This window comes from Elaeis guineensis, chromosome 10 (assembly GCF_000442705.2).
Source record: "Elaeis guineensis isolate ETL-2024a chromosome 10, EG11, whole genome shotgun sequence".
NCBI classification, from domain to species: domain Eukaryota; kingdom Viridiplantae; phylum Streptophyta; class Magnoliopsida; order Arecales; family Arecaceae; genus Elaeis; species Elaeis guineensis.
The window spans coordinates 3,143,228-3,158,303 of NC_026002.2; the positions used below are offsets into that span (position 1 = coordinate 3,143,228).

General features: G+C 36.8%; 1 protein-coding gene across 1 annotated transcript in view; it reads left to right on the forward strand.

The window, feature by feature from the left end:
* LOC105053188 (uncharacterized) overlaps positions 1 to 15,076 on the forward strand; it is a 30,323-nt gene that overhangs the window by 7,318 nt on the left and 7,929 nt on the right. The window contains 19 exon segments of the mRNA XM_073244705.1: positions 281 to 558; positions 687 to 751; positions 849 to 1,975; positions 6,219 to 6,316; positions 6,483 to 6,668; positions 6,855 to 7,035; positions 7,120 to 7,314; positions 7,384 to 7,427; positions 7,597 to 7,653; positions 7,792 to 7,888; positions 8,001 to 8,173; positions 8,255 to 8,468; positions 8,774 to 8,899; positions 8,996 to 9,085; positions 11,588 to 11,704; positions 11,789 to 11,869; positions 11,958 to 12,065; positions 14,625 to 14,794; positions 14,953 to 15,031. Coding sequence (XP_073100806.1) covers positions 281 to 558; positions 687 to 751; positions 849 to 1,975; positions 6,219 to 6,316; positions 6,483 to 6,668; positions 6,855 to 7,035; positions 7,120 to 7,314; positions 7,384 to 7,427; positions 7,597 to 7,653; positions 7,792 to 7,888; positions 8,001 to 8,173; positions 8,255 to 8,468; positions 8,774 to 8,899; positions 8,996 to 9,085; positions 11,588 to 11,704; positions 11,789 to 11,869; positions 11,958 to 12,065; positions 14,625 to 14,794; positions 14,953 to 15,031 — 3,486 coding nt within the window.

Here is a 15,076-nt window from a genome sequence, read left to right on the forward strand (position 1 = left end):
AATCAGGTTAGCTGTATTCAGTTTTTGGTAGCAGCGGTGCTTTTGTTAGTGTTTATTCTTGCATCTCTTATGCTTGTTTTTACAAGAATAAATAAAGGAATATGTCATAGCTTGTCCCACCTTTTACTTGGAAATTCTTGAATCTTGTATTGTAGTGTTTATCTGTGTATGGTATTAAGCAGATCTATTGGTTACAAGTCTTGCTTTGATAGTGTTTGATCTTTCTCCCCTTGCGTCTGGTGTTTTCTGGTTTTTTTTATCTAATAGTTGGATTATACAGGGAGGTGGAATTCAAGAGCGACAGAACAGGGACAATGTTCAAGTGAAAGCTGAGACAATTCAACAGGGTAGTCAACATTTCTTTGTGAAACCAAACTCAGAGGCCAGATTATATGGTGAACCAAGAAATAATGCTGAAATAACTAATCTAAGAAGTGCAACTCCTAAAGATGTTGGACCAGGTCTAGTGTCTCAAGCCTCTGCTTCTTCAAACATGCCTTTTAAGGAGCAGCAATTGAAACAGCTTAGAGCTCAGTGCCTTGTATTTCTTGCATTCAGGCATGATAAGATCCTTTATGTTGATTTTGCAGGCCTTTATGATTTATAGTATCAACAAACCAATATTAGAGGTTTTGTACTAACCACCCAAAAATCTGATGTTTGTTCCGAACTATTCTCTGTTGCAGAAATAATTTGATGCCTAGGAAGCTACATCTTGAAATTGCACTTGGGGGGAGCTACTCCAAAGAAGGTAAGAATATTTTAATATCAGCATGCATTTTGATGATATCAAAGTTTGTGTCAGTCTCTTGCTCATTGCTTATGTCTCCCTTTATTTACTTGTTTAGGTGGCAGTGCAGATGGTACCAACAAAGGCTTGAGTGATGGCAGGGTGGCAGATACATCTTCAAAGGAGCCTGGTAACAGTCATGAGAGCTCTGTTATGTCCTGTAGAGCTAATGATATTGTGAAAATACCACCGGGTACTCCATCTACTGAAAGCATAGTGGAGACAGACTCATCATCCAAGGATACAGAAAACACAAAGAAGAAGAGCAAGACATTCCCTCCAGTTTTTAAACAAAAAACTGATTCTGAAATGAGGATTCAGGAAACTGCAGAATCATGTGCAGTGTCAATCATGCCACAAGAGCCAGACTCTATGATACATGCTGGAAAAGGTGCCTCTGGCAATCATTGTGATAGGGAGGGTCCAGAGAATGTGAATCAACAAGCTGCCTGGACAAACCACATTACATCTGTCTTAGGTGGCAATAATCCACCTCCCAAGCTTGAGGGGACTGTTGCAACTAGAACCAGTATTTATGATGACCCTTCTAAAGAATCACTGGCAACTTTGGTGGTTCATCGAGAAGCTTATTTTAATCAATCTCATATCATCGATAGCCATGATGGTACAGGCAAGTTATTTAAGCCAGATTCTCCAATGCCAGAGTCCAACACACTGGCAGATAAATACCAGCCTTCATCACTAGTAAAAGAGCAGAATCCACGGATTATAGGAAGTAAAGTTGAAAACCTCAAGCACATGGTGAACCCTTCAAAGGATGTAAACATGTTTTTCTCTCATGTTAGTCCTGCAGAAAAGCTTTCTGCAGCTTCTGAGTCAATAATCTCTAATGGTCTACCTAATATTTATGCTGGAAGTAATGGGCTGAATGAACAGAGAGGTTCTGTTATCCAAAAGCAGTGTGGTTCTGATGGATTCAAGACTTTGTCCATCAATGATACGGTAAAACATGGAAATCTGGAGATATTGCTGGATAAATCTGCTGATCAAGAAGAGGGGAACAAATCATCATCTGATGAGATTCCTTCTTCTCCTCCAAAGTACACTACCTCAGAAAAGTGGAGTATGGATCACCAGAGAAGGAAACTTGTTGAAGAGCAAAAGTGGGCACTAAAGCAGAGAAAGGCTGACGAAAGAATCGCAGCATGTTTTGATAAGTTAAAGGTAATGCTTCTACATACTAATTATCTAATATCTTTCTCTAGCAATACTTCAATGAATCAGTTTTCTTTTTGAATTGGTCTTTGTTAACTTGAGCACTTCAGTGTTAAAAACAATATCTTAGCTCAGAAAAATCATTAAGTCACATGGAAAATTTCTTCTGGGCTGAGAGGAAGAAATTGGATGCAAAAATGGAAGATACACGATTGCATGGTTATATGCCATAGCATGATAGGCAAGATTATTTGAAATCAGATACCAAACTTACAAGAGCACTGACAAGTTTTGCAGACTTCCATCATATTCCTGTAAAAATTAAAAGATTACTGTAAAAATTAAAAGATCCAAGTCAATGCAGAAGAAATAAGACTTTCTATCTCATTTCTAACAAATCTTTCATATACTGTGTAGGAGCTAATCCTTCTTTGTCCATGAGTGAACCCCATTTCATGGAGACAAGCTATCTGGAATCCCTTTTCTCTTCCTACAGTTGTTACCATCACCACTGCAAAGAACCAAAGTCTCTCCAAATATGGTTGACAGTGGTTTGACTTCCATTTTTTTTTTCCCAGCCTATAACATGTGGTCTTTGCCGTATATTTGAGGTTCCATGCATCAAGTGACCTATTCTTTTGAAGCCTTCTGCTCATATTGGGTTTGTTCAACTTCTAGAGTCAACCAATATGGGAAAAGATCCAGCTAAAAGATGTTATTTATGCTACGCATGTTCCTGTTTTTGTTTTTCTTTTGCTTAACTTCGAACATGATTGCCATTTGGAATTTCTCTTGCTCTTTGATTTTATAATCTAAAATGTCTTCTATTTTAGATACAAGTGCGCAAGCTACTCATTATCATAATGTCTATTTAAAAGGTTGATAAAAAGAACGGCAGTAGTTGGTAAGGAAGAAGCATGCTAGTATTAGATAATGATTTTGATCTGACTCCCAGTTAAATTACTTTCTTCATTCTGAAGTTGCAAGAACAAAGAAAAAGTTGAATTCTAAACTAAGTCAGATTTTCTTCTTCAATTTTTATATAATCTGGACAGTAACTTCTGCTGGAAGCTTTTGATCCAAATATGAATGTTTCAATGAAACATTACATCTTATTGAACTGGAATATAGTCATCATTGTTAGTCAGTCTTGTTGGATTTAGACGTGTTTGTTTATTGGGATTTTTTTGCACCAAACATTTTGAGGTTTTGAGTCCATTATCTTTTTCTGGGTTAATTCTTGGTTAGCTTCTTCATGCTTGAAGTTGCGGTTTTCTGTAACTGTTGCACTGCATGTGATTTGGTGGCTAGAAGCATCATTATTTCCTGTGCAAATTGGTGGGCAGTATTGAAAGAGTAGCACAAACTTGGAACATGGTTTAATATTTTGGAACATTTAATGTTGTGTAAAATATGAAGATTTCTGTAGAACTTATTTGATGTCATATATGGAAACAACGTATTTCCCTATTTGGGACAGATTTTGTTTGTTTCACAAAAGGACTGTGGAACTGTCCTGAATTGCCCGGTTTAGGGTGTACCGAACTGTACTAGCGGTGGATCAGGATGATTCTGGCATTCGAAACAAGAAACTAGTGAAGGAGGGGGAGAGGGAGAAGGAAAGAGAGAGAGAGGGGGAAGAAAGGAGAGGGAGAGGGAGAGAGGGCCGGCGGCAGCCTTCGAAGGGCTGCGGAAGCCTTCGAAGGACTGGAGGAGCGGCTCTGTCCTCCTCTCAATTGAAATAGGGGCCACCAACCCCTGTTTCTTTTTTATTTTGCCAACTCTTAATGAAGTCGGCAATAGGCAGCCCCTCATCCAGTCCTCGGAGGCTTCAGCGGCCCTCCAGTGGCCTCCTCGGCCTCTCTCTTTGCCTCTCCCTGCCCCCCCTCTCTCTCTCCTGTTGTCCCTCTCCCCTGCCCTCTCTGCCATGTGAGTTCGGGCCTGGCATGGAACTGCATGGGGGCTTACCAAATGATGCCACCAGCCAACTGGTCCGGGCCCTGGTACTAGCAAAGCAAACCTTGGTTTTATATTTCTGTTTTGTCTTTTCTCTTGAAATTCTAAAGCTGAATCCATTTCTTAAGATTTTTTTCCTTTTTTTTTTTTTTTGGTTTGCTTTTATAGTTTTGGGCTTCATGGTGGGAGAAACCTCGATCAGGTGGATCAGAATTTAAGTTTGTAGCTTGAGGCAAATAATGCAGTATCAGGTTAATCTTACCTTGAGCAAACCAACCACACCAAGGGTATCTTTTTACTTTGGTTGTCATTAAACTTTCAGTGAGTGTTAGAATGATCAATCTTGAACTTCCAAAGATCACTGCTGAGAGGTCTATGCTTCCTTTTAGATCTCCTTGGTCCATTTGAACTTCTTCGTATATTGGTCTGGGACTTGGTATAAGTTTTATGAGGAGCATGGTGAGTAGAAAAACATCTAGCTGTGGATTTTTGAAACCATGTAATTCTTCAATGAACAAAGGAGCTGACTGTAACCATATGACAAGCCAATTATTCTAGTGGATAATTTTTTGGTAGTTTGTTTATCTCTTACAAATATGGTGTTTCTGAAATATAGTTCCTTTATCTGTTTTTTTTTTTTTTCCTGGTTTTCCTTATGTAAGACCATACTAGAGTCATGGATAAATGTGTTGGTAAAGTTGTTCTTCAAAATTTTTGCATAGTTACTTTGTTGGAATGGAATTCTTGCCAAAGTCAATCCTACCAATCCACATGAGTTGGACATCTACTGATAAAAGTCATTTCTTAGAAGCCATTATTCCAGTATATGACTGTTTCTAAATTGAACAATTGGGAATTCCATATGATAGATTTTATCAGTATGTATGAAGCTTCGTTTCATCAGTCTTCATATTGGGTACTGTTTCTAAGTTTTGCAATATCCTCTTTATGCTTGCTTCCTTGTTTGAGCCCTTTGCTTTCTTTGTGCTGTATGTGCTTTTGTACCTACATCCTTACAGTCATATGTACATTTAACTAACACAAACTCCTTGTAAGGAGCTTGAGCCAGTGGTTTGGTTGTTGCATAAGAAAGCTGATTCTTGTGCTTCCTTTTTCGAATGCAACGTAGGTGCAAAATACCTGCATAAATACAGACATATGCAACAAAGGCAGATAAATGCTTATATCTTTTTGTTTCTTAAGTCTAGATATTTTTCTAATATTTTTAGAAACAAGAAATGACACTTTTTGAATGTATAAATAGTATTTTTCACATTTATGAATGTATCGAATGGAACCCTTTGCTGACTATGATTACTTCGTACATGTTATAATCATCATAACAACTTAAGTTTGCAGACTGATATAGAAAATGGCTTCCTTCTGTGCGATTTCAAAAATCTTGGATTTGTTATGTGTACAAGTTGCTATATACCATTATATACCATTCGTTAGACTATAATATAGATTGCAAGTGACTTTGGTTACCCTTATAGATATTGGCGATTATGTGCTTATTAGCAAAACACTCTCATAACATATGAATACATAATATTTGATTATGCTTTCAATGCAGTCCACAATTTGTTCCCACCATATTTTCTGCAGGTCTAAAGTTTCATTATTTAACTTTGATCGATTCATCTCTAGAAAATGTTTCATTTTTGCTCCATTAAGATAATACAGAATTATTTGATATCTTATGTTTTCTTTTTGTTGCTTATTTTGTATTGAAATCTACATCCATTGGCCTATGTCTTGAATGTGCACTAATGTTAAACTAATTTTTGTGGTACAACATTGATGTGGACTGTGAGAAAGATTTAGTACTGAATTAAAACATAATATTTGGACATAATATGCGTTATGGCTACTATATGCTGTTCGATGTAAGGAGCAAGTATTTTTAATTTTGTTCATATTTTCTTGATTTTGTTGCCTGTTCTCCTTGATTGTCTTTGTAACGTCCTCCATGCCCCCCACCCCCTTGGGGCGGTGTCTATATGCTTTTTTCTTGTTTGATGTTGTTCTTGCCCTACCTATCAAAGAAGTGGAAAGGAAATATAAACCTTTGCTAAAAAAATTTGCTGCATGGGAATTGGGAAACCATTATATTGTATATTGGTTGTGCCCCTGGTTATATATCTCCTGTTGTTTGAGATCCATCTGGCAAGTCTTCATAAAAATATGATGTATGTCTATAATTCTCCAGATGCAGATCTGTTATGTGATGTACATTAGTTCTTTTGCTTTCTTTTGTATTGCAAAATACCTTCTAATATATTTTCATAATCAGGAAACTGTGAGTTCCTCAGAAGATATATCTGCCAAGACAAAAAGTGTTATTGAATTGAAAAAGCTTCAACTTCTCCGGCTTCAACGTCGTTTACGCAGGTGCCTAAGCTCTTTGTTTGATACATATTTTCAATAAAGTTTTCTGTAATACTTCCAAGGCAGTGGTGTAATGTCTTGTCATTTATCTGCTTCAACCTTTTGTTTGGTATGCACTTTCTGTTTTTCAAATTATCTTTCTTGACACTTTTGTTTCTCCACTGGGCAGTGATTTTCTGAATGATTTTTTCAAACCAATCACATCTGACATGGACCGTTTAAAATCAATCAAGAAACATAGACATGGAAGGAGAATGAAGCAACTTGAAAAATTTGAACAGAAAATGAAGGAAGAGCGGCAAAAGCGAATCCGTGAACGACAGAAAGAATTCTTTGGCGAAATAGAAATCCATAAGTGGGTATTATCATGCAATTATCTCGCAACAGTCCACTATTTTCCTTTACTTGAAGCACCTTCAATACCTAGAGTAGTCTCATTGTAAAACTTTCTGGAGTATGTATTATGCTTTTGTTGTTGTTTCAGCTGTTCATATAGCATGCCAGTGCTCCTGATGTCAGACCTTGTGCACTGAATTTACAGAGAGAAACTAGAGGACGGTTTCAAGGTCAAGAGAGAGCGCTGGAAGGGTTTCAACAGATATGTGAAAGAGTTTCATAAAAGGAAGGAACGAATACATCGAGAGAAAATTGACAGGATCCAGCGTGAGAAGATTAATCTACTAAAGAACAATGATGTGGAGGGATACCTGAGGATGGTTCAGGTTGCCACCAATATTCTGTTTGTAGTTATTTTGCTTCATTTGTAACTCATATTCTTTTGTATTGATCCATGTGCTTCTGTACAGGATGCAAAATCAGACCGTGTTAAACAGCTCCTCAAAGAGACAGAGAAGTATCTTCAGAAGCTGGGTTCAAAGTTACAGGATGCCAAGGTGATTGCAAGGCGGTTTGAGATGGAGATGGATGATGGCCGAGCAGTGAATTTTGTTGAGAAGAATGAGGTTTCAGATGACAATGAAGATGAATGTGACCAGGCTCAGGTAAATTGTTTTTGTGTACTTTATAGGATGGTTTATATCTCCATCTAACTATGGCTTTCTGTGCTGCAGCATTATCTGGAAAGCAATGAAAAATACTATAAGTTGGCTCACAGGTACTCTTAACATCTGATTCAAATTTTCTAGATCTCACTTATTGGGGTTTACATATCCATGATTGCAGGCTGTTGGTTTTTCTCATAAGATTTCTGGTAAAATTCTAGTTATATTCACAAACCATTTGTTTTCAAATACTATAATACAATGAATATTATGTTTTTTCAGTGTAAAAGAGATAATAAATGAGCAGCCAATTTCTCTTCAGGGTGGAAAATTGCGTGAGTAAGTAATGCTTAGAATCCACTTTTGTTATCATTTACTTTCAGTTGGTTTCTTAGTAATTTTTATCATTTATTATGGGTCATAGTGTAGCATTCTATGAAAACTTAAACTAATCTGACTTTTGCCATTCGGTTATAGGTATCAGATGAATGGTTTGCGTTGGTTGGTCTCCTTGTACAATAACCACTTGAATGGGATTCTAGCAGATGAAATGGGACTTGGAAAAACTGTTCAAGTACGGCTTAGTGTGATATTATGTCTGTTCATTTGATGCTTTCAGTGAGTTTCATTTGTTATCTCTGTGTCTTGAATGTGCAAGAAGAAACTGACAAGCCTTTTATTAACAGGTCATTGCACTGATATGTTATCTTATGGAAACAAAAAATGATAGGGGCCCATTTCTTGTGGTAGTACCATCATCTGTACTTCCTGGATGGGAATCTGAAATCAGCTTCTGGGCACCTGGTATAAACAAGATTGCATATTCTGGTCCTCCTGAAGAGAGGCGTAGGTTATTCAAGTAATGGCACATTGTTGTGAAGAATATTGTTTTGCCTTTCTTTATGTGGAGAGGAATCTTGACTGTCTCTTTCTTCTGCAGAGAAATGATCATTCATCAGAAATTCAATGTTCTTCTAACGACTTATGAATACCTGATGAACAAGCATGATAGACCAAAGTTAAGCAAAATTCATTGGCATTATATAATAATTGATGAAGGTCATCGCATTAAGAATGCGTCCTGTAAGCTCAATGCAGACTTGAGGCATTATCAGAGCTCTCACCGCTTGCTCTTGACTGGAACACCTCTGCAGGTTGTCTTGTACTCAAGTTGTCCCCTTGTTATGCGATTGATTTATATGTTTTTCAATTTTATCCTGGCAAGTCTGGTTGTTTCATCAATGTTCTTTTCCTTTTTATTACTTGCATTCAGTTGCCTATTTATTAAGTCCTTAAGCTTCATTTGATGTCATCTCTGTCTAAATGTTTACTGTTCTGTGCTGAGACATCCTTTTTGTCCTTCATCTTCACCGAAACAATTAGCTGTACACTCAAGTTTTGTTTAAGATCTGATAGTAAATTTCCTTTTGCTGATAGCACCTGCCAATTTTTTATGTAGAACAATCTTGAGGAGCTTTGGGCACTTCTTAATTTCTTGTTACCTAATATTTTTAACTCATCAGAGGATTTCTCACAATGGTTTAATAAACCATTTGAGAGTAACGGTGATAGCAACCCTGATGAAGTAAGTTTTTTTTTTTTTTTTTAATTTGAATTTGTGATGTTAAATTATGATGTATTTTAATTTTTGATTAACGTCAATGCTGTCACACATATGCAGGCTTTACTTTCTGAGGAGGAGAATCTTTTGATTATAAACCGTCTTCACCAAGTTCTTCGACCTTTTGTACTTCGAAGGCTGAAACATAAGGTCTGCAATTGCGTTATGTATGTTTATGTCAAGATTTTACATATTTTTTTTAAAAAAAACTGTGCACTTGTGAAGTACAAGGTCTGCTTTGTGTCAGAGTAATGTTCATATTATGCTTATCTTCTGCAGAGACTCATCACTTTTCATGATTAATGTCATTTTTCAAAAATGTTGATGCTCTAAATGCCTATTACATCTAACTAGAAAATATATTTGATATTGGATGCTCTTCTTGTCACCGCTGTGTGCTATGCATGCAACTTCATATAAATTCTCCACAATTTTGTAACTGACTTCTTGCTTCTGAATTGATGGTTATTTTCTGTATTGCCATTGCCAAGCTACGCGTCACCATAAATTCTCTTTTAAGACATTAGTTCATTTGTTTTGGACACAAAACTTTCATCTTTTCTTGAGGATGACTGATGGTAACTTGTAACATCTAGTAAAACCCACCAGCAACTGCTTGTTTCCTGTCATCTTGTGAAAATGCCATAACCATTCAATTACCATCCAGCCTTTTCCCAACTATTTGGGGTCAGCATCTGGGAGGAAATATAACTTTTGAAAATTGAGTGGAACTCATTAAATCAGGGCATGTTTTAATAATTGTCATGAACTTAAAGCTGGCTTGTCAAACTGCTATTATGTGCTCAACCTTTTGTCATCAGTGAAAGTTAATATGCTGCAGAAGACTAGGCAATAAGAGGTGGAAATCCAAAAGTCAGTTGGAGAGCAATACTAAGTGACTGCATGGCTTGTGGAAGATGAAGGATCTTGTATCAGCAAGGTTTGCCATAACCGTACCACACCGGCATACAGTCATACCGTATTGACATTCGGTATGCCTCGCTATCTTGTATCGTACCATTTACTGACACGGTAATAGGATAGTACTAGTATGGGGTCCAGTACCAAGATAGCAAACCTTATCCATCTTTGAGATTATTTCCATCTTGAAGCATCTAGAAGCATCAGCTGCAAATCCAACAGCTGAAGATTTAACTGTGACAAAACATGCTGTTGACAAAGGTCTAGCAGATGGAGAGTTGAAAGTGTGGATCACTCATTTGGACAATCTATGCTAAAGAATGCATCATCCGAGGAGATAGATTAAAGGCTTGTTGGTCGAGGGAAATAGTGGTCAAGATTTATCTGACATTATGATGTTAAAACACCAGATCCAATATATGCAGAAAGAAAGTCCATCGCAAGGTCTAACCACTAGAAAGGTGTTAATCAGTGTGCTTGCTTATCCTCAATAAAGTGCAAGTCCCTATTTTTATTTATCTTCATCAAGAAATCAGAGTATACTTGACAATTGATTGAGATGAATAAGACCGAGCTACCACAATGTATTAGAAGGTGTATCGGACAGCGACCGGCTTGGCATGATACAAGTCTGTAACTCCGTATCATGCTATTGTAGGGTGTATCGAAAACAAGGAAGGGAGGGAGGGAGGGAGTGAAGGCGGGGATGGCTGAGTGTTAAACCCTACCTAACCCTAGTGGAGTGGGTGAGGGAGGGAGGAAGGGGGAGGGTCAAGGCAAACCTTAACCCTAATGCTTCGAGCACCCTGGGGGGATGGGGGAGGGATGATTGTGGGCTCGGGGGGGGGGGGGGGGGTGTTGGTTTGATAAACATGTAGTGGGTTTCATCTAATAGTCGGTCTTTATTTCGAGCCAACAGGACAAACCATCTTGGTTTCCCATTAGTTTGGTTTGTTATGCCCAAACCAGATGTTTTGGGGTCGTACGACCAACCATGGTATGATCTAACAGATATGGCTTCATCATCCAATTATGTTGTTGTTATTGTGGGACAGATATGTAGACATCATATATAGCTCCTGGATGAGATCTTCATGGTGGTGGCATGGGGCAGTTAAATATCGAAGTAGGTTAGATTTATTTATTTTTAATGAGATAATTTGTTATTTTATTCAGTTTTATGGGTCTATTTTAAATCTTCTAGGAGTTGATTGTGTAATTTATATTTTCTTGTCATAATTGTATTGAAAATTAGGGCTTTTTTAAAGTCGGTTTCTGGATCCTAATTTCTGAAGGACTGTTGAACAAGTTCTACTTTAGACATTTTGGCACAGGGTAACTTGGAATATCCTGAGGAAATTGCAATTTAGTTTTAAAGTTATTTTGATGTATTTTTATTTGGTATTTCATCAAAGGTTTCAAATCTTGGTGGGAAGTCCCGAAGGATATGCCAGGATGGATTATTGTCTTAAGAGTTGGGACGGAATTATCATGCCATTGTCCTAGCATCCCATCCGGCGTTCTGGGACTTCCCCTTTCTCAGAACCGTCATAGCCTTGTCCCATAGGATTTGAAACCTTGAATTGAATAATTTGTATAGACTTCTGGCTAGTACTTTTTTGATTTTCAGCTAGTTTGTACATTTAACAGTCTCTAAAAAGTTTTGATAGTGTAAATAATTCTTGATTTTTGTGCTAATTTCTGCTATTTTGGACATTTCTCTTTGCTTAGGTTGAGAATGAGTTGCCTGAGAAAATTGAAAGACTTGTAAGATGCGAAGCTTCTGCTTATCAAAAACTTTTAATGAAAAGAGTGGAGGAGAATCTTGGTTCAATTGGAAATTCAAAGGTGCTTTCATTAACCTTCCTTTTTTGTGTGTCATCCTTGTGTTTTTGCCATTACTTACAGAGTCTTTCTATGATCTACAATCAGGGTCGTTCTGTACATAATACTGTGATGGAATTGCGCAATATATGCAATCACCCATACCTCAGTCAACTTCATGCTGAAGAGGCAAGTTTCAGTTATTAAATGTAGCATATTTGCTCGATTTGTTTCCCTATTAATTTATTTTTTTATTTTTATTTTTTTGTGTTTGCAGGTTGATACTTTATTACCTAAACATTATTTGCCTACTATTGTGAGACTTTGTGGAAAGCTTGAGATGTTGGACCGCTTGCTACCCAAACTCAAGGCAACTGATCATCGGGTAGGTGAAACTTCACAATGTTTTTCCTTATGTAAATGGAACTTGTCTACACAAATTATATTTGTTTAAATGTGTCATTTTCTTTTACCTTTTTGTTCATGCATATGCTTATAGTGATATTAAATATAATAAATGCTATGATATTAGTCGTATGAGATAGGTAGATAAAAATCTATAATTTTATATTTACTGCTAGCTATAACAACAAATTATAAGTGTAAAGAAATATTTTGTATAACTTCAGGAATCTATTTAAGCAACTGATGCCCATGTAAGGGATATTTGTCATATGTATGTGCAAGAGTAAGAAGAGAGGTTAGGCTTTTTGGCTGTGCAAGTCTCACTCTCTTCTCTTTGCCTTCCTATCTCCTTCTCTCTCTAGTTGTTTCTTCTTCTACCTATTATTACTTCCATTTCCCATTCATTCCATCATTTAAAGACCTGGTGCCACATCTCGGGACAACATAGCATTGTTAATGGCCTTGAGCCATGATAACTCTAGTTATAGGTTCCTTTTACTTCCATTCCAGGTCGTTTAAGTTTTTTCTTTTTCTAAAGATTTTTATGCCCATATTCATTAGCTTTCTTTTAAGTGTTTTGATTAGTCTGTTCATTTTGGCCACCTGTTTGGCTTTATTTTAACTTGAATTTTGTCTGGTTTAGTTGACTTCCTGATTGAAAATGAAAATCTCGTGCATTTTTAACTAGAGTTTTCGTGTTAGCCAACTTCGTTCTTATTTATCTGGCTTTTATTTCTTCTGGGTTTTCAATTCGCCACATTTTCTGTATTTTGGAGGGTGTTGTTTGAGTTCTATATTTTCCTTTCTCATCAATCAGCTAATAATTCTTATCAAGTTTTGATGGATCAGACTTGGCATTTAACCTCTTCTTTCTTTTTTTTTTTTTTTGACACTCAATTAGAAAGCTTGAAGTCCCTTCACTTATTTCTGATATGTTAGTAGGTTAATACTTGGTCCTTTTTTTGTTTTTAAATATAATTCTTGTTTGAGATATCATATTTTTTTTTTTGTTTCACACTTATTAATTTGTTGTTTAATTCCTTTGGGTAATTGCATTTTACTTGTATGGGATTCAACACCTTCAATAAGTTCCATTCATTGGATTTTACTTGTAGGGGATTCTATACCCTCAATAAGTTTGATTCACAGCATTTATTCATGGCTTTTCTTTTGCCTCTCTCTATTTTGTCATATGATGCTTATGGGCCCCACAATTTGCTCTAGGAATTCACGTCCTTGTGCTTTTCTGAGTCACTCTTTACCATCTTTTAGTTCTGTAGAGATCTGTAAATATGATTCACCCTTTTGGATTGGCAAAATATTCCTATAATTGATATCTATGCTCTATTTACCTAGTTTGTCATCTAGTCCATCTTTCGGCTCAGTTGGTTCCTTTCATCGCGTTTCAGATTTGAATTTGAACTCTTCAGGTCATGATTATTACTATTGTTCATTTCTATGTTGGTGGATATCCCATTCGATACCATTGCTATTATACATTTCAATGTTATGGATGCCACCAATTCAGAGGGTCAGTTTGGCCACACAGAATGCCCCCTTAAGCTTCCTTTAGAGTTTAGCTTACATGGTTATAGTATCTTTAGATTTCAGTGATCCATTGCTGCAGAATACCGACTGAGCTTTGCTAGTTCCTGGTGATACTTTCTCAATAATAATGTGAACATGCCTTAGCACCTCCACATTGCTTCTTTCTTTCTTTTCTTTTTCTTTTTCCTTTTTTTTTGTGAAGCTTGTGACTCCTCATATGTCGTCATGCATCTTGAGCAACATATCGATTTGTCTTATGAACCCAACACCATATCAACTTTATCTTCAGCTAAATACGTACCATTTCCATCATGCAACCACCTGCACTTTTGCTTTCTGCTCAATTGCTCCAGCATAAGCTTTGTCTTCAGCCCTGGACCGTGAGACTCTGGCTCTGCACCAACATTGTGTTTACTTGTAATTTTTTAGTCCCCTTTTTTTCTCCTGGGTGGGGGTGGGAAAGGGGGTTGGCATACTTTTTTTCAGTTGGCGTGCTGTTTATTGACTTGCTCTTACTTTCCTCTTGCAAGTATTTAATGTACCCTTTGTCATGACACCTGTGTTTTTGTGCATGAACCCCGCAAGTTCACCTTTTTTGTAGGGTGAGACGGTTTGAACTCATATGTTTGGCAATTATATGCTTCTAGTTCTTTCTGGTAGACTATATTTATTAGCATCATAATTGAAATTTGTTGTATTAGATTTCTTAACCATCATAGGATAGTGCCTTGAACTTTACTTTTTCTTCGTTGGGCGTGAATATTTTATTGCTAGTTGTAGTCATGTGCATCTGTGTAGCCATTGTTGTATCCTAAAACGTTCTATTAATGCTTGCAAAATTTATGAACTTTATGGGTCCCTGAATAGCACTATGATGGTCATGCTTTTAACTAGTTCCACCTGAAATCCACTATTCATTTTAATGCAACTGTTGTCTTGAAAGGATTATGGTGATGCAACATTCTGTATGATTTAGACGGCATTGCTGCAGGTTCTACTTTTCTCCACAATGACAAGATTGCTTGATGTTATGGAGGAATATCTGGCTTGGAAACATTATAAGTACCTTCGCCTGGATGGACACACTTCAGGACATGAACGTGGAGCTCTCATTGATGAATTCAATCGTCCTGGTTCAGAATGTTTTATATTTCTGCTAAGGTTCCTTTGCATTTAATATGGATAGAGAATCTGCCAGCTTTCTTTCTCTTTTTGTTCATGAGGGATTAATAGTAAACATTATTGGCTAATTTATCTTCAGTTGTTATAGACAAATAAACAAGACCTGAATTAGTTTATTTATTTTCCACATCTGGTAGTATTCGAGCTGGAGGAGTAGGAGTAAATCTTCAAGCAGCTGATACTGTTATCATATTTGACACTGATTGGAACCCTCAGGCAATTTATAATAACCTTATTCTGTCTAACAAGTTTCACTATGTT